This window comes from Salmo salar, chromosome 09 (assembly GCF_965601325.2).
Source record: "Salmo salar chromosome 09, fSalSal1, whole genome shotgun sequence".
Lineage (NCBI taxonomy): Eukaryota > Metazoa > Chordata > Actinopteri > Salmoniformes > Salmonidae > Salmo > Salmo salar.
The window spans coordinates 161477709-161497081 of NC_138299.1; the positions used below are offsets into that span (position 1 = coordinate 161477709).

Below are 19373 nucleotides of genomic sequence, written 5' to 3' on the forward strand. Positions count from 1 at the left end.
TCTGCGTTGCATTAATCCAATGTGAGCGCTATCAGCAAATGCCAAAACACGCGATGCAACTCTCCTGATAAACGTAGAAGCAGATTTATAAAATGGCTGACCTCCTGCAGGACTGAGCTACAGCTGCATTCATGTCTTATTCCAGGACCGAAAACAACAGCATCTCAAATGGTATCCTACACTCTATAGGGCGCTACTGTCTCACCCGTGGCCCCCCCCCCCCCCCCCGTAGGGCGCTACTGTCTCACCGTGGTCCCCCCCCCGTAGGGCGCTACTGTCTCACCGTGGCCCCCCCCCCCCCCCATAGGGCGCTACTGTCTCACCGTGCCCCCCCCCCCCCATAGGGCGCTACTGTCTCACCGTGGCCCCCCCCCCCATAGGGCGCTACTGTCTCACCGTGGCCCCCCCCCATAGGGCGCTACTGTCTCACCGTGGCCCCCCCCCCCCCATAGGGCGCTACTGTCTCACCGTGGCCCCCCCCCCATAGGGCGCTACTGTCTCACCGTGGCCCCCCCCCCCGTAGGGCGCTACTGTCTCACCGTGGCCCCCCCCCCCGTAGGGCGCTACTGTCTCACCGTGGCCCCCCCCCCCCCCCCCTCCCGTAGGGCGCTACTGTCTCACCGTGGCCCCCCCCCCCCATAGGGCGCTACTGTCTCACCGTGGCCCCCCCCCCCGTAGGGCGCTACTGTCTCACCGTGGCCTCCCCCCCCCATAGGGCGCTACTGTCTCACCGTGGCCCCCCCCCATAGGGCGCTACTGTCTCACCGTGGCCCCCCATAGGGCGCTACTGTCTCACCGTGTCCCCCCATAGGGCGCTACTGTCTCACCGTGGCCCCCCCCCCCCCCATAGGGCGCTACTGTCTCACCGTGGGCCCCCCCCCCATAGGGCGCTACTGTCTCACCGTGGCCCCCCCCCCCCCCATAGGGCGCTACTGTCTCACCGTGGGCCCCCCCCCATAGGGCGCTACTGTCTCACCGTGGCCCCCCCCCCCCATAGGGCGCTACTGTCTCACCGTGGCCCCCCATAGGGCGCTACTGTCTCACCGTGGGCCCCCCCCCCATAGGGCGCTACTGTCTCACCGTGGCCCCCCCCCCCCCATAGGGCGCTACTGTCTCACCGTCCCCCCGTAGGGCGCTACTGTCTCACCGTGGCCCCCCCCCATAGGGCGCTACTGTCTCACCGTGGCCCCCCCCCCCCCCATAGGGCGCTACTGTCTCACCGTGGCCCCCCCCCCCCATAGGGCGCTACTGTCTCACCGTGGCCCCCCCCCCCCATAGGGCGCTACTGTCTCACCGTGGCCCCCCCCCATAGGGCGCTACTGTCTCACCGTGGCCCCCCCCCCCATAGGGCGCTACTGTCTCACCGTGGCCCCCCCCCCCCATAGGGCGCTACTGTCTCACCGTGGCCCCCCCCATAGGGCGCTACTGTCTCACCGTGGCCCCCCCCGTAGGGCGCTACTGTCTCACCGTGTCCCCCCCCCATAGGGCGCTACTGTCTCACCGTGGCCCCCCCCCCCCCCCCCCGTAGGGCGCTACTGTCTCACCGTGGCCCCCCCCCCCCTCCCGTAGGGCGCTACTGTCTCACCGTGGCCTCCCCCCCCGTAGGGCGCTACTGTCTCACCGTGGCCCCCCCCATAGGGCGCTACTGTCTCACCGTGGCCCCCCCATAGGGCGCTACTGTCTCACCGTGTCCCCCCATAGGGCGCTACTGTCTCACCGTGGCCCCCCCCCCCCCATAGGGCGCTACTGTCTCACCGTGGCCCCCCCCCCCCCATAGGGCGCTACTGTCTCACCGTGGCCCCCCCCCCCCATAGGGCGCTACTGTCTCACCGTGGCCCCCCCCCCCCCCATAGGGCGCTACTGTCTCACCGTGGCCCCCCCCCCCCCATAGGGCGCTACTGTCTCACCGTGTCCCCCCATAGGGCGCTACTGTCTCACCGTGGCCCCCCATAGGGCGCTACTGTCTCACCGTGGCCCCCCCCCCCATAGGGCGCTACTGTCTCACCGTGGCCCCCCATAGGGCGCTACTGTCTCACCGTGGGCCCCCCCCCATAGGGCGCTAATGTCTCACCGTGGCCCCCCCCCCCCCATAGGGCGCTACTGTCTCACCGTGGCCCCCCCCCCCCATAGGGCGCTACTGTCTCACCGTGGCCCCCCCCCCCATAGGGCGCTACTGTCTCACCGTGGCCCCCCAATAGGGCGCTACTGTCTCACCGTGGGCCCCCCCCCCATAGGGCGCTACTGTCTCACCGTGGCCCCCCCCCCCCCCCGTAGGGCGCTACTGTCTCACCGTGGCCCCCCCCCCCCGTAGGGCGCTACTGTCTCACCGTCCCCCCGTAGGGCGCTACTGTCTCACCGTGGCCCCCCCCCCCCCGTAGGGCGCTACTGTCTCACCGTGCCCCCCCCCCCCCGTAGGGCGCTACTGTCTCACCGTGGCCCCCCCCCCCCCTCCCGTAGGGCGCTACTGTCTCACCGTGGCCCCCCCCCCCCCATAGGGCGCTACTGTCTCACCGTGGCCCCCCCCCCCGTAGGGCGCTACTGTCTCACCGTGGCCTCCCCCCCCATAGGGCGCTACTGTCTCACCGTGGCCCCCCCCCATAGGGCGCTACTGTCTCACCGTGGCCCCCCATAGGGCGCTACTGTCTCACCGTGTCCCCCCATAGGGCGCTACTGTCTCACCGTGGCCCCCCCCCCCCCATAGGGCGCTACTGTCTCACCGTGGGCCCCCCCCCCATAGGGCGCTACTGTCTCACCGTGGCCCCCCCCCCCCCCCATAGGGCGCTACTGTCTCACCGTGGGCCCCCCCCCATAGGGCGCTACTGTCTCACCGTGGCCCCCCCCCCCCATAGGGCGCTACTGTCTCACCGTGGCCCCCCATAGGGCGCTACTGTCTCACCGTGGGCCCCCCCCCCATAGGGCGCTACTGTCTCACCGTGGCCCCCCCCCCCCCATAGGGCGCTACTGTCTCACCGTCCCCCCGTAGGGCGCTACTGTCTCACCGTGGGCCCCCCCCCCATAGGGCGCTACTGTCTCACCGTGGCCCCCCCCCCCCCCATAGGGCGCTACTGTCTCACCGTGGCCCCCCCCCCCCATAGGGCGCTACTGTCTCACCGTGGCCCCCCCCCCCCCATAGGGCGCTACTGTCTCACCGTGGCCCCCCCCCATAGGGCGCTACTGTCTCACCGTGGCCCCCCCCCCATAGGGCGCTACTGTCTCACCGTGGCCTCCCCCCCCCATAGGGCGCTACTGTCTCACCGTGGCCCCCCCCCATAGGGCGCTACTGTCTCACCGTGGCCCCCCCCGTAGGGCGCTACTGTCTCACCGTGTCCCCCCCCCATAGGGCGCTACTGTCTCACCGTGGCCCCCCCCCCCCCCCCCCGTAGGGCGCTACTGTCTCACCGTGGCCCCCCCCCCCCTCCCGTAGGGCGCTACTGTCTCACCGTGGCCTCCCCCCCCGTAGGGCGCTACTGTCTCACCGTGGCCCCCCCCATAGGGCGCTACTGTCTCACCGTGGCCCCCCATAGGGCGCTACTGTCTCACCGTGTCCCCCCATAGGGCGCTACTGTCTCACCGTGGCCCCCCCCCCCCCATAGGGCGCTACTGTCTCACCGTGGCCCCCCCCCCCCATAGGGCGCTACTGTCTCACCGTGGCCCCCCCCCCCCCATAGGGCGCTACTGTCTCACCGTGGCCCCCCCCCCCCCATAGGGCGCTACTGTCTCACCGTGGCCCCCCCCCCCCATAGGGCGCTACTGTCTCACCGTGGCCCCCCATAGGGCGCTACTGTCTCACCGTGGCCCCCCCCCCCCATAGGGCGCTACTGTCTCACCGTGGCCCCCCATAGGGCGCTACTGTCTCACCGTGGGCCCCCCCCCATAGGGCGCTAATGTCTCACCGTGGCCCCCCCCCCCCCATAGGGCGCTACTGTCTCACCGTGGCCCCCCCCCCCCATAGGGCGCTACTGTCTCACCGTGGCCCCCCCCCCCATAGGGCGCTACTGTCTCACCGTGGCCCCCCAATAGGGCGCTACTGTCTCACCGTGGGCCCCCCCCCCATAGGGCGCTACTGTCTCACCGTGGCCCCCCCCCCCCCCCCGTAGGGCGCTACTGTCTCACCGTGGCCCCCCCCCCCCGTAGGGCGCTACTGTCTCACCGTCCCCCCCGTAGGGCGCTACTGTCTCACCGTGGCCCCCCCCCCCCCCGTAGGGCGCTACTGTCTCACCGTGCCCCCCCCCCCCCGTAGGGCGCTACTGTCTCACCGTGGCCCCCCCCCCCCCATAGGGCGCTACTGTCTCACCGTGCCCCCCCCCCCCCCCGTAGGGCGCTACTGTCTCACCGTGGCCCCCCCCGTAGGGCGCTACTGTCTCACCGTGGCCCCCCCCCCCCCCGTAGGGCGCTACTGTCTCACCGTGGCCCCCCCCCCCGTAGGGCGCTACTGTCTCACCGTGGCCCCCCCCCGTAGGGCGCTACTGTCTCACCGTGCCCCCCCCCCCCCCGTAGGGCGCTACTGTCTCACCGTGGCCCCCCCCCCGTAGGGCGCTACTGTCTCACCGTGGCCCCCCCCCCCCCCCCCCGTAGGGCGCTACTGTCTCACCGTGGCCCCCCCCCCCCCCCGTAGGGCGCTACTGTCTCACCGTGGCCCCCCCCCGTAGGGCGCTACTGTCTCACCGTGGCCCCCCCCCGTAGGGCGCTACTGTCTCACCGTGGCCCCCCCCCCGTAGGGCGCTACTGTCTCACCGTGGCCCCCCCCCGTAGGGCGCTACTGTCTCACCGTGGCCCCCCCCCCCCGTAGGGCGCTACTGTCTCACCGTGCCCCCCCCCCCCCGTAGGGCGCTACTGTCTCACCGTGGCCCCCCCCCCCCATAGGGCGCTACTGTCTCACCGTGCCCCCCCCCCCCCCCGTAGGGCGCTACTGTCTCACCGTGGCCCCCCCCGTAGGGCGCTACTGTCTCACCGTGGCCCCCCCCCCCCCCGTAGGGCGCTACTGTCTCACCGTGGCCCCCCCCCCGTAGGGCGCTACTGTCTCACCGTGGCCCCCCCCGTAGGGCGCTACTGTCTCACCGTGCCCCCCCCCCCCCCGTAGGGCGCTACTGTCTCACCGTGGCCCCCCCCCCGTAGGGCGCTACTGTCTCACCGTGGCCCCCCCCCCCCCCCCCGTAGGGCGCTACTGTCTCACCGTGGCCCCCCCCCCCCCCCGTAGGGCGCTACTGTCTCACCGTGGCCCCCCCCCCGTAGGGCGCTACTGTCTCACCGTGGCCCCCCCCCCGTAGGGCGCTACTGTCTCACCGTGGCCCCCCCCCGTAGGGCGCTACTGTCTCACCGTGGCCCCCCCCCCGTAGGGCGCTACTGTCTCACCGTGGCCCCCCCCCGTAGGGCGCTACTGTCTCACCGTGCCCCCCCCCCCGTAGGGCGCTACTGTCTCACCGTGGCCCCCCCCCCCCCCCCGTAGGGCGCTACTGTCTCACCGTGGCCCCCCCCCCCCCCCCGTAGGGCGCTACTGTCTCACCGTGGCCCCCCCCCCCCCCGTAGGGCGCTACTGTCTCACCGTGGCCCCCCCCCCGTAGGGCGCTACTGTCTCACCGTGGCCCCCCCCCCCCCCCGTAGGGCGCTACTGTCTCACCGTGGCGTGACATCTGGAATGTACAGCGTAATAACAGAAGTGGAGGAGTCATGGTGTTTCTAAAAGAGGAACAGACTGACTAGTAATGGAAGTGAAAGAGGAATAAAGAAAGTACAGAGAAATGACCAGCAGGGAAACCAGCCTAATCATTATGGATGCTTGGGGGGGGGGGACACTAAACAATTCATCTGCACTTTGTGTCTCAAAAAAAATATATATATATATATAATAATGAAAATATTAAAAATAAAATTAAAAAAAAAACTCTGAATGTTTACATTTTTATTGTCATGTGAAAGAGTATGTTTTAATTTGAAATTACCAAAATGTCTCCCTTTTCACCAGATCCAAATATTTCCGCATGAACGAGTTTTATTTTCATAGAGTCGGTAGCCTCTGCTAGAACATCTAATGTTCTGTCCATATGAACACATGTATTTTAGGACGTAGCCTAGAGGACGGCTACGTGACGTAATGAAAAACAGCAAAACCAGACACACAGTTTCACTTTCTGGAATAAAAAGACTGAAAACTAATCCCGCTGACTTCACAGTTTCCCTCCAAAAAAGCCACGCAGGGAAACTTGACTTATGATTATCACCAAAACGACATAAATGATTAGTCCAACGCAGGGCCCTCGAAAAGATCACAGGAAGTTATTCCACCAAGGTTTACCTCAACCATACGACCAACCACTATTCCATTAAAAATCAGCCCTAATCATCCCAAGGCACAGAATAATAAATATTGAGCAGCCTTTTTGTTCATTTAAAAAAGATAAACGAAAATACATTCATAACCATTCAAATGTATAGGCTTATTACCCAGAGTGCAGCAGTATATATTTTCTGGTTAAATAATAATAAATAATTAGCAATAATTCCCAATAGAAGTCCACTCGCCCCCGCTGCTGCAAGCATTGAGAGGTTGTGATTCAAGAAAACAGCAGAGAAAGCATTCTCTCCCAGATCACAGCTACTAGCCTACACGACCCGTACCAGGAGACGCACTTCCCCAAATCCTTCCCAAGCCTGGCCCTGTGATTCCCAAATCCTTCCTAAGCCTGGCCCTGTGATTCCCAAATCCTTCCTAAGCCTAGCCCTGTGATTCCCAAATCCTTCCCAAGCCTGGCCCTGTGATACCCAAACATGGCCCTGTGATACCCAAATCCTTCCCAAGCCTGGCCCTGTGATACCCAAGCCTGGCCCTGTGATACCCAAATCCTTCCCAAGCCTGGCCCTGTGATTCCCAAATCCTTCCCAAGCCTGGCCCTGTGATACCCAAATCCTTCCCAAGCCTGGCCCTGTGATTCCCAAATCCTTCCCAAGCCTGGCCCTGTGATACCCAAATCCTTCCCAAGCCTGGCCCTGTGATACCCAAATCCTTCCCAAGCCTGGCCCTGTCATACCCAAGCCTGGCCCTGTGATACCCAAATCCTTCCCAAGCCTGGCCCTGTGATACCCAAGCCTGGCCCTGTGATACCCAAATCCTTCCCAAGCCTGGCCCTGTGATACCCAAATCCTTCCCAAGCCTGGCCCTGTGATACCCAAATCCTTCCCAAGCCTGGCCCTGTGATACCCAAATCCTTCCCAAGCCTGGCCCTGTGATACCCAAATCCTTCCCAAGCCTGGCCTTGTGATACCCAAATCCTTCACAAGCCTGGCCCTGTGATACCCAAGCCTGGCCCTGTGATTCCCAAATCCTTCCCAAGCCTGGCCCTGTGATACCCAAATCATTCCCAAGCCTGGCCCTGTGATACCCAAATCCTTCCCAAGCCTGGCCCTGTGATTCCCAAATCCTTCCCAAGCCTGGCCCTGTGATACCCAAATCCTTCCCAAGCCTGGCCCTGTGATACCCAAGCCTAGCCCTGTGATACCCAAATCCTTTCCAAGCCTGGCCCTGTGATACCCAAATCCTTCCCAAGCCTGGCCCTGTGATTCCCAAATCCTTCCTAAGCCTGGCCCTGTGATTCCCAAATCCTTCCCAAGCCTGGCCCTGTGATTCCCAAATCCTTCCCAAGCCTGGCCCTGTGATACCCAAATCCTTCCCAAGCCTGGCCCTGTGATACCCAAATCCTTCCCAAGCCTGGCCCTGTCATACCCAAATCCTTCCCAAGCCTGGCCCTGTGATACCCAAGCCTGGCCCTGTGATACCCAAGCCTGCTCCTGTGATACCCAAGCCTGCTCCTGTGATACCCAAGCCTGCTCCTGTGATACCCAAATCCTTCCCAAGCCTGGCCCTGTGATACCCAAATCCTTCCCAAGCCTGGCCCTGTGATACCCAAGCCTGGCCCTGTGATACCCAAGCCTGGCCCTGTGACACCCAAGCCTGGCCCTGTGATACCCAAAACCTTCCCAAGCCTGGCCCTGTGATACCCAAAACCTTCCCAAGCCTGGCCCTGTGAAACCCAAGCCTGGCCCTGTGATACCCAAATCCTTCCCAAGCCTGGCCCTGTGATACCCAAGCCTGGCCCTGTGATACCCAAATCCTTCCCAAGCCTGGCCCTGTGATTCCCAAATCCTTACCAAGCCTGGCCCTGTGATACCCAAATCCTTCCCAAGCCTGGCCCTGTGATTCCCAAATCCTTCCCAAGCCTGGCCCTGTGATACCCAAATCCTTCCCAAGCCTGGCCCTGTGATACCCAAATCCTTCCCAAGCCTGGCCCTGTGATTCCCAAATCCTTCCCAAGCCTGGCCCTGTGATACCCAAATCCTTCCCAAGCCTGGCCCTGTGATTCCCAAATCCTTACCAAGCCTGGCCCTGTGATACCCAAATCCTTCCCAAGCCTGGCCCTGTGATTCCCAAATCCTTCCCAAGCCTGGCCCTGTGATACCCAAATCCTTCCCAAGCCTGGCCCTGTGATACCCAAGCCTGGCCCTGTGATTCCCAAATCCTTCCCAAGCCTGGCCCTGTGATACCCAAATCATTCCCAAGCCTGGCCCTGTGATACCCAAATCCTTCCCAAGCCTGGCCCTGTGATTCCCAAATCCTTCCCAAGCCTGGCCCTGTGATACCCAAATCCTTCCCAAGCCTGGCCCTGTGATTCCCAAATCCTTCCCAAGCCTGGCCCTGTGATACCCAAGCCTGGCCCTGTGATACCCAAGCCTGGCCCTGTGATACCCAAGCCTGGCCCTGTGATACCCAAATCCTTCCCAAGCCTGGCCCTGTGATACCCAAATCCTTCCCAAGCCTGGCCTTGTGAAACCCAAATCCTTCCCAAGCCTGGCCCTGTGATTCCCAAATCCTTCCCAAGCCTGGCCCTGTGATTCCCAAATCCTTCCCAAGCCTGGCCCTGTGATTCCCAAATCCTTCCCAAGCCTGGCCCTGTGATTCCCAAATCCTTCCCAAGCCTGGCCCTGTGATTCCCAAATCCTTACCAAGCCTGGCCCTGTGATACCCAAGCCTAGCCCTGTGATACCCAAATCCTTACCAAGCCTGGCCCTGTGATACCCAAGCCTGGCCCTGTGATACCCAAATCCTTCCCAAGCCTGGCCCTGTGATACCCAAGCCTGGCCCTGTGATTCCCAAAGCCTTCCCAAGCCTGGCCCTGTGATACCCAAATCCTTCCCAAGCCTGGCCCTGTGATACCCAAGCCTGGCCCTGTGATACCCAAGCCTGGCCCTGTGATACCCAAATCCTTCCCAAGCCTGGCCCTGTGATACCAAAATCCTTTCCAAGCCTGGCCCTGTGATACCAAAATCCTTTCCAAGCCTGGCCCTGTGATACCCAAATCCTTCCCAAGCCTGGCCCTGTGATACCCAAGCCTGGCCCTGTGATACCCAAATCCTTCCCAAGCCTGGCCCTGTGATTCCCAAATCCTTCCCAAGCCTGGCCCTGTGATTCCCAAATCCTTCCCAAGCCTGGCCCTGTGATTCCCAAATCCTTCCCAAGCCTGGCCCTGTGATACCCAAATCCTTCCCAAGCCTGGCCCTGTGATACCCAAATCCTTCCCAAGCCTGGCCCTGTCATACCCAAATCCTTCCCAAGCCTGGCCCTGTGATACCCAAATCCTTCCCAAGCCTGGCCCTGTGATACCCAAAAGCCTGGCCCTGTGATACCCAAAAGCCTGGCCCTGTGATACCCAAAAGCCTGGCCCTGTGATACCCAAAAGCCTGGCCCTGTGATACCCAAAAGCCTGGCCCTGTGATACCCAAAAGCCTGGCCCTGTGATACCCAAAAGCCTGGCCCTGTGATACCAAAAGCCTGGCCCTGTGATACCCAAATCCTTCCCAAGCCTGGCCCTGTGATACCCAAGCCTGGCCCTGTGATACCCAAATCCTTCCCAAGCCTGGCCCTGTGATACCCAAGCCTGGCCCTGTGATACCCAAGCCTGGCCCTGTGATACCCAAGCCTGGCCCTGTGATACCCAAGCCTGGCCCTGTGATTCCCAAATCCTTACCAAGCCTGGCCCTGTCATACCCAAGCCTGGCCCTGTCATACCCAAATCCTTCCCAAGCCTGGCCCTGTGATACCCAAATCCTTCCAAAGCCTGGCCCTGTGATACCCAAAAGCCTGGCCCTGTGATACCCAAAAGCCTGGCCCTGTGATACCCAAAAGCCTGGCCCTGTGATACCCAAAAGCCTGGCCCTGTGATACCCAAAAGCCTGGCCCTGTGATACCCAAAAGCCTGGCCCTGTGATACCCAAAAGCCTGGCCCTGTGATACCCAAAAGCCTGGCCCTGTGATACCCAAAAGCCTGGCCCTGTGATACCCAAAAGCCTGGCCCTGTGATACCCAAAAGCCTGGCCCTGTGATACCCAAAAGCCTGGCCCTGTGATACCCAAAAGCCTGGCCCTGTGATACCCAAAAGCCTGGCCCTGTGATACCCAAAAGCCTGGCCCTGTGATACCCAAAAGCCTGGCCCTGTGATACCCAAAAGCCTGGCCCTGTGATACCCAAAAGCCTGGCCCTGTGATACCCAAAAGCCTGGCCCTGTGATACCAAAAGCCTGGCCCTGTGATACCAAAAGCCTGGCCCTGTGATACCAAAATCCTTCCCAGTGCAGCACCAGCAGCATGTTGTACACAGCTGGCTCAGTCAGCAGTATAGCACCTGGCTTGTTTACTTTGCTCTGAGAATTCAATACATCTTTATGTCATCATAACCCAAGCCTGATATAGCACACTGATATAACACACACACACACACACACACACACCTTTGTCTGTAAGGAACAATAGCATTACACACACACACACACACACACAGTCTGTGGCTAGCTAGACCTACTCCAGAAAAACAAAAAGGTAGATTCCTATTCTGTACAGTCTGTGGCTAGCTAGGCCTACTCCAGAAAAACAAAAAGGTAGATTTCTATTCTGTACAGTCTGTGGCTAGCTAGACCTACTCCAGAAAAACAAAAAAAAGGTAGGCTAATATAAAAGCATGATTTCTTTCAAGAGTGAATTGGCTTAATGTCATTGTAAAAAAGGATTGTTTTGTCTTACAGGTAACTGCCAAAATAAAAAGTGTTTTAATAGGCCGTTAAGCCACCATGATTCTGGAATTTTATTGGAGGGATGTGACACCATTGTTCCACTAGAATTTCCATTATTTGGCTTTTTGATGATGATGATGATGATGATGACAGTGGTGAAAAACGCTGTCTCAGGCGTCGCACCACAATCTCCCACAAGTGTGCAATTGTGTTGAAATCTGGTGACTGAGACGGCAATGGAATAGGGTTTACATCGTTTTCATACTCATCAAACCATTCGGTGACGACTCGTACCCTGTGGACGGGGGCGTTGTTATCCTATGGGGGCACAGCCAGCCACGGTAGCCTAAATAAATGGCCTGTCCAGTATTTTTATACATGATGGGATATTAATTACTTCCATTTACTCTGGAACAACACCGGTGTTGATGCATCTGGTTTCAATGTACTTTTTTCCCCCCGTGGCGGCAGCGTAGCCTAGTGGTTAGAGCGTTAGACTAGTAACTGAAAGGTTGCAAGTTCAAATCCCCGAGTTGACAAGGTAAAAATCTGTCGTTCTGCCCCCTGAACAAGGCAGTTAACCCACTGTTCCTTGACTGTCATTGATAATAAGAATTTGTTCTTAACTGACTTGCCTAGTTAAAATAAAGGTTAAAAAAAAATCCTTCATTTACTCAAGTGGTTCCTTTATATTTGGCAGTTTCCTGTAACAAATATATCGTACCAGACTCTCAAAACCAGTCAGTTCTTTATTCTCCTTGTGATAAACACATGATGGTAAACACATGATGGTAAACACATGATGGTAAACACATGAAGGTCGATGAGGTCTGAGATCAAATGAATGATCATTGTGTTGTTATTGAGAGGAAGACTTTAGAAGCATGTTGTGTCCAGGCCAGTCCCACTCTGACCCTGGCTTAGCCCAGCAGATAGGACCCGCCTGCCTGCATACAGCTGCACTAGGGTCAGACAGTCTTTCCTGTGTATTTTCAGACACCGAGGAGCCAGCACGAGCTATGGCTCGGAAAACATACCTCAATCCAGGTAATGACAAATACATTGTAGTACAAACTGTCCCCATCACCCCCCCCCCCAACTGTTACACCGAGAAGATTGACGACGACTGCTTGTTTAAGTAAACTGACATTTTCGTCCTCATTCTAGCTCGCAAGTGGCACCACACTACCACAGCAGCCATTACGGAGAACAACGCAAGAGTTATCCCTGGACTGAGTGTACGTTTTCTGAGCCATAGCACTCTCGCCGGCTCTACAGTGTCTTAAAGCCAATTTACATTTACGTCATTTTCCTAGCATCTGCATTGGCCGTACAGTGTTTACATGCGATGCGTCCTCAGGGTAATCATACTTCTCGCGCTTGGTGGAGCAAATCTGTTGTCAACAAAGGAGAGTTATGTGTTTATACAAGATGTACCACTACCACCCCAAACCCAACTGTCAACCAATCATGTCAATGCAGAGATATACGGAGCACTCCAAGTTAAAAGTGAGGCGATAACGGAAGGAGATCGATTTGGCCTCCGTAAGCCTCCATATTTGCGTCACACCCTCAGTATGGAGCCTCCGGATCACATTGCCAAGCACAAACCATGTCTATAAAGTCTCCTTTCCTTTCATCTCTGCTGCGACAGCTAGCAAACCCCTCCTCTCTTCTAGTCTACCCTGCTGTAATTCCTGCTCTGACAACGTCGTTCCCCAGCAGCCTTTCCTTCCGACCCACATTGTAAAAACAAAGAAGGATCTGCACGGTCAATCCGACATCTGCAGAGAACGTACAGCGTTTACGGCGATGCGGCTTCCGTAGAAGTCAGAGAGTTCATACTTCTTTTGCGTCGGGGGAGCGGTTATAAAATTGGTGTACACCGTACCACGCGTAGTGATAACGGGCTAGTCTCTATAGCCATCCAGCTCATTACAAGCAACTGGCTGAATGAAAAACACCTTTTTCTGAGATGTTGGAGTCCGTTTCCCGGTGCTTGACATAGGAGCTCAGCCAAGATGGCATAAAGTAAAAAATAAATTCGTAAAAAAAAAAAAAAAAAAATATCACAATTTTCCCACCTGCAGCTCCATCCCAAATCTCCCCATTTCCACCACAGCAAAATTAGCATTTAGGCTGTTTTTATATGTATTCCACACTATGTTGAGGTTAAAAATCAGAATATAACGCTGTATGGATGTCAACTCCAATAAAAAAAATGTTCAGGTCACCGTCATCAAATCAACTGTTTCAAAACTACTTCGACTACCACCAATGACCGTGCTCGTGTATACGAACAAGAGTTAGCATTTAGCGTTCACTTTTTCTAAACTGGAAAAAGGGGACAACTTCTAAAATGTTACGCAGAGAAAACAGCCAAATATATCCATATCGGATTTTAGTAACCACATTGTGGGCCTTGTTACAAAAACATCAATCATGACAGATTTTAAAAAAAAAAATATCCACTTTGTTAGATCAGATTTGTTGAATCCAATATGGCGTCCTTCTTCTACCTCTCCCCCCCCCCGCGGTCTGCCTTCCATTGACCACATTACCGCATCCATCCCCAATACCTCCCAGGTCACTTTCCAACAGTTCAAAACTCATTGAAATCCCTTCACAAGGTATCATAAAGATGTTATTGTTTGTGAACTTGTTCTGATAGGCTTTCGTCAAAAGTTCTCTCCGTGTTTGTTGTCAAACACATTTTGTTTACATTTACATTTTTACATTTTAGTCATTTTAGCAGACGCTCTTATCCAGAGCGACTTACAGTAGTGAATGCATACATTTCATAAACATTTTTCTTCTTCTCCGTACTGACCCCCAAAACACAGATCAAGCATAAATTTCCTTTAAAAAAAAAAGGCACTGCATGGTCAATCCGTTATTTGCAGTGGCCGTACTGCGTTTACTCTGTTACGGACTCTGCAGAAAGCGTTCATACTTCCCGTCACGGAGCAGGAGCAGAGCTGTTGTGAAGGAAGTTGTCAAGGAAGTGAGTTTGTGTTTATACAGGATTTCCCGCCCTCACCTACCAATCACGTCAATGCGGAGCTATACAGAGCAGTAGCAATGCGTGGGTAAAAAAAATCAACCAGGGAAACCAACTGATATAATTAAAAGCTATATTACAACCCGTCTTGTGATAATTGTGTTGTTTACTCTGTAACCCGTTGGTTCATATGATTGTCTTCCCTGTGGCTCAGTTGGTAGAGCATGGTGTTTGCAACGCCAGGGTTGTGGGTTCGATTCCCAAGGGGGGCCAGCACAACAAAAAATGCATGAAATGAAATGTATGTATTCACAACTGTAAGTCGCTCTGGATAAGAGCGTCTGCTAAATGACAATGTAAATATGCATTGACACCGTGATATATAGACCTAAAGACAGAGACAATAAGAAGACACAGTGGCAGAATAAATTCAACCACACCTTTGTTTCATCACAAAACCAGAGAGCAACATCTGTCCGGTGAAGTCCACAAAGCAAATATAACAAAACAGTTACATGACCTACAGCATGGTTAAGTAAGTTAATGTTTCCCACATTTTCAGACTACTAATGATTTATAACCACGGAGACTTACCGCAAGTCACAAAGAAAACAGGAGGTCCTCGTTATAGCACCAGTTCAACATCTAAAAAAAATCACCTCTGCTTCGTCTAATACAGGACAACTAAGGTAGCAAAAAAAAAAAAACATTTAGTCCAATCAACGTAAGCTAAATATGACATGGCTGTGTGTGTGTGTGTGTGTCTGTGCAAGTAGAAAGAAACATGTTAACTCACCCTACTTCTAGAGAAATGCCATCCTCCTCTTTCATGTTGCCTAAAAGTGTTGTACACAGTTTGTTGTTGTTCTATGCTACCTGGCTAAAATGTTCTCTAGCCTAACTTCCAGGCCAGCTAGTTAGCATTAGCATACTACATCTAGTTACATATTGAACTTCCATCCTCTCAGGACAGGGACACAATGTATACATTTACGGTTGGATCAGAATCTGCATTATAAATCATTGGCTTGTACGGAGAATTAAGTAAGTACAAATACCTAATCTCCTCCATCCATGGATAACTTAGGAAAAAGGGACGATTTTATCTAGCTAGCTGCCGGAGGGCAACAACACAACGAGATGCAACAAAGGTTATTTTCTGTCAATAATGACATTTGGCTTGTGATTTGATAGGTCTGAAGCCAAATTCCAACTGGCTTCCCTTGATATTTTTTTTTTTTGGTGTGCCAGGACTATTCACTACTATTTATTTTTTTAATCAAGGGAGGCCATTTGTTCGCTGGCTTCCCTTGCATTCGAGACACATTAAGCCTCTTGGGATTTGAAGCACATGTATAAAAACACAGAGAGACAAAATATTACATTCTTTTGTATGTTTTTTTTCCTTGGTCAATTTTTGGGGGGGAAGCTAGGCTCCCATTGTCATTCGTGAATACAGGCCACTGATACTGAGCCCTCCACATTGTTACATTTGGGAGGCGCACAGCTATGCGGTATGGAGTTCGATTCGGCCTCTGTAAGCCTCCGCAATTGCGTCACACCCTCTGTACGGAGCCTCCAGCAAGCATTGCCAGAGTAAGCATGAATTGGCTTTAACAGTACTAGTACACATTACCACAATTAAACACACGGTAGGCGATACACAAAACGATTTTAAAACGACACGCTGGCGTGAGATACAAGGACGATTGATTCAGTACATTGTAACAAGCTTGCTATAAATTAAATTAAAAACAGACAGTCCATGTCGAATAGCCACAGTGCGAATTATTTACAAGACAAACGACAAGAAAAGCTGATATGTTAATGTTTCAGCCTAATAAAACAATGTATCAGTCTAATAATACAAAAACAGGTAGGAGAATGTAGCAGAAATGCAGAATGTTACAAAGCCATAAGAGGCTAGAGTCTGTAACTGAACATATAGACAGTATGGGTTACAGGGGAGTACGCAGTAGTCCCGTGAGCTTTGATATTAAAAACCCCTCCGTGATTCCAAGTTAACAAGAAAGACAACAGGAAAACAAATACAATGCGTGTCCGATTCGGACTAACATTCCTACCTCAATATAACCGGCCAACCCTGGAACTACGATGCACAAAATAAGGACTGATATTGCGGAGACTCGAACCATCTTCCAAGCTGATCTACGCCGATATCACAGTCAAATTGTCCTCTAAAAAAATCAACAAGGAGACGAAAAAAATGTCCCGGAATGATATATAAATCTCTTCTGATGAGCGAAGCTCGTCCTGCGCCGCTTGTTTGCCCAGAGATCGACAGCGAAATGTAGCACACTAATGAGAGAGAGGGGGGAGGAGGAGAGAGAGAGAGAGAGGAGAGAGAGAGAGAGAGAGAGGGGAGGAGAGAGAGAGAGGGGGGGGAGGAGAAAGGGAAGAGAGAGAGAGAGAGAGGGGAGGGAGAGAGAGAGAGAGAGAGAGGGGGGAGGAGAAAGGGAAAGAGAGAGAGAGAGAGAGAGAGAGAGAGAGGGGGGAGGAGAAAGGGAAAGAGAGAGAGAGTGTGGAAGGGAGGGTGTGTTCGTCCTGCCTCCTCTCTTTCTCCAGATTTCCCCCCCGGTCTAACGTTATAGAACACAGTGCGCCGCCAGGCGTCTGGCGAGAGTCCTACCGGATGTGAAGTCATTAGGTTAGGATTTATGTACATATGATATGGGGCCTAAAGGATTTTGTATTGTTACATACAATGGCGATTTTTAGCATGTACATTTTGATGGTGGTGGGGGAACACGTTGTAGATGTATCCCAGCAGAGTCTCAACACAACACCAAACAATACATGAATCGCACTATAACGGTGACAAACGGTGCCCACAAACGGTTAGGGCCTCTACAAAAAGCTGTCCCAACAGCAGAGCTTTCGTTTTAACACCATGGAGTGAATCGTTAACACCAATACACCTGGTCTATCAGCAGAGCCTTGTCTGACAGCGAAACAGATCATTCAGACTCATTTACTGCCTTTTAAAAAAACATAGCTGATATGGTTGACGTGCTTAAATAAATGTGGTTTTCTACTGACGATTGAGATACAAACTATGACATAAGGGAACAATGAGCTGATAAGAGGCAATCCATCATTTTTGATTAAGACATTAATGAGCGAGCTAGGATGGACATGGTCAATGTAACTATTTGTTCAGCACTTTTGAAATGTACAATGACAGAATTCAGAACATGGGCTGTTCTTACAGTGTTCTCCCTGTACACCAAGTCAGAACCGTAGGATAAATAAAGGGGACATATAAGCAGACAATGAAAGCGCTTACAATATTTGATGATTACATTTCTCCAAAGCAGGCTATAGGCTACATGTCAGAACAGTAGGCTATGTTATGAGAGGGGAAAGGGGCCAAATGATTAGGGTGAGGCACATGGGCTACTAACAGCTTACTACACAACATACACTTAGTATTACTTTCTTAGCTACGGTATACATGACTCCCTGGCATATTACATTATTCATGCAGCAATACATTACATTTTCTGTTTGTTGTGCTGTGCTCACTTGTCATCAAAGTCTGGCATTCTCTGGATATATGCTGCTTTCAAGACAACTGGAAACTCTGAAAAAAACAAAGTTGAATCATGACGTCAGTGATCTTCAGGTCAGAACTCTAGAAAGAGGCCCGAGATCCCGACTTGGAATTCTGAGTTCAGAGTTCCCAGAGTTCCCAACTCACTGAAGTCTGAGATTTCCCAGTCAGAGTTCCCAGAGTTCCCAACTCACTGAAGTCTGAGATTTCCCAGTTCAGAGTTTCCAGTTGTTTTGAACGCGGCAGAAGTCCTGCTGGATTGTCAGCATGGACAATGTATTCACCCTTTTCTGGCCTATGGTGTTTCATGTGAATGTTTATCCTTTTAAGCCTGGAAAAGAGACCCTTGCACCCAGACTTGGACCACACACTCTCTCCACTGAATAGCAGGCTAGTTATTGATTAGCAACACTTGCATTTAGCTACTTATTCCTTATAAACCACTCGTTGTTGGGTTTGCGATTTGAGTTGTTTATTCTAATGACCGATGAGCACCGATGCATTTTATATATAATTTATCTTCATATGACAATGATTGAAAGGGATTTGCCAGTAGATTGTCGACTTGATTCATGATGATGAGTATTTGTCTAGCTAGCTAGCTAAGATTTCGAAAGTATGATGTTGACATGATCAGTCCAATCAAAGCTACGGTAGATATAACGTGATTTGACGTAATTTTATCTGTGGCCAATGACCTTGAGCCTTCTTGGATGGGCACTTCTAATGTAACTATATGGCAGCACTCAAGGGGCTTGAATGTTCGATCTCTACCCTTAGATTTGGCGGTGACGTAGTGTCCCCATGAGTGACAGAACACTGAGCCAATCACGGCGCAACTAGAGAACTTTACCAACCCCTGTATCTTCCGCTGACTGCCCCTCCACCACAGAAAGGACTGAGTTAGGCTGAAACACCTGCATTTTGAAGCTGCCACGTTCACGAAACCAAAAAAAGAGTCCATTGGGTTTGTATGCTGCTTTATTAACTCAAAGATGTATTTAAAAAAAAAAACTATTCTAACTGATATGTGACACGCCTTAATTTTTGTTAGTTAAACAGGTGGGGCTCGAAACAGGTTACCACTGGTCACATACACCGGATAGGTGCGGTGAAATGTGATGTTTTATGGGGTCGGCCATAGTAGTACAGTGCCCCTCGAGCAAATTTGGATTAAGTGCCTTGCTCAAATTACAAATTTCTCACCTCAGGTATTCAAACCAGCAACCCTTTTTTTTACTGGCCAAATGCTCTAACTGCTCGGCTACCTATTAGGGTGTCTGTACATATGATATGGCCATGCCAGTGTAGACCTATACTGTACATATGATATGGTCATGCCAGTGTAGATTTACATTTTAGTCATTTAGCAGACACTCTTATCCAGAGCAACTTACAGTAGTGAATGCATACATTTCATTTCATGCATTTTTTATTTTTTTTGTACTGGTCCCCCCGTGGGAATTGAACCCTCAACCCAGCCTTCCCTGTAGCTCAGTTGGTAGAGCATGGTGTTTGCAACACCAGGGTTGTGGGTTCGATTCCCACGGGGGGCCAGCACAGAAAAAAAATGTATGAAATGTATGCATTCACTACTGTAAGTCGCTCTGGATAAGAGCGTCTGCTAAATGACTAAAAATGTAAAAATGTAAAATGTAACCCACAACCCTGGCATTGCACACACCATGCTCGCCACAGGGAAGACTAGTGGGTGTCTGTACAGTGTAGAACCATGCCAATGTAG

General features: G+C 53.7%; 1 protein-coding gene across 16 annotated transcripts in view; it reads right to left on the reverse strand.

Moving 5' to 3' along the window:
- The window catches only part of aplp2 (amyloid beta precursor like protein 2), a 151184-nt gene extending 134792 nt beyond the window's left edge, over positions 1-16392 (reverse strand). For all 16 annotated transcript variants that reach the window (XR_014378933.1, XM_082956529.1, XM_082956528.1 and 13 more), the window contains exon 1: positions 16140-16392. Coding sequence is in view for 15 of the 16 variants with exons in the window: in XM_082956529.1 (XP_082812655.1) it covers positions 16140-16211 (72 nt within the window). In the remaining variant the exon portion in view is untranslated. The remainder of the gene's footprint in view (positions 1-16139) is intronic.
- Between the last annotated feature and the right edge of the window lie 2981 nt (positions 16393-19373).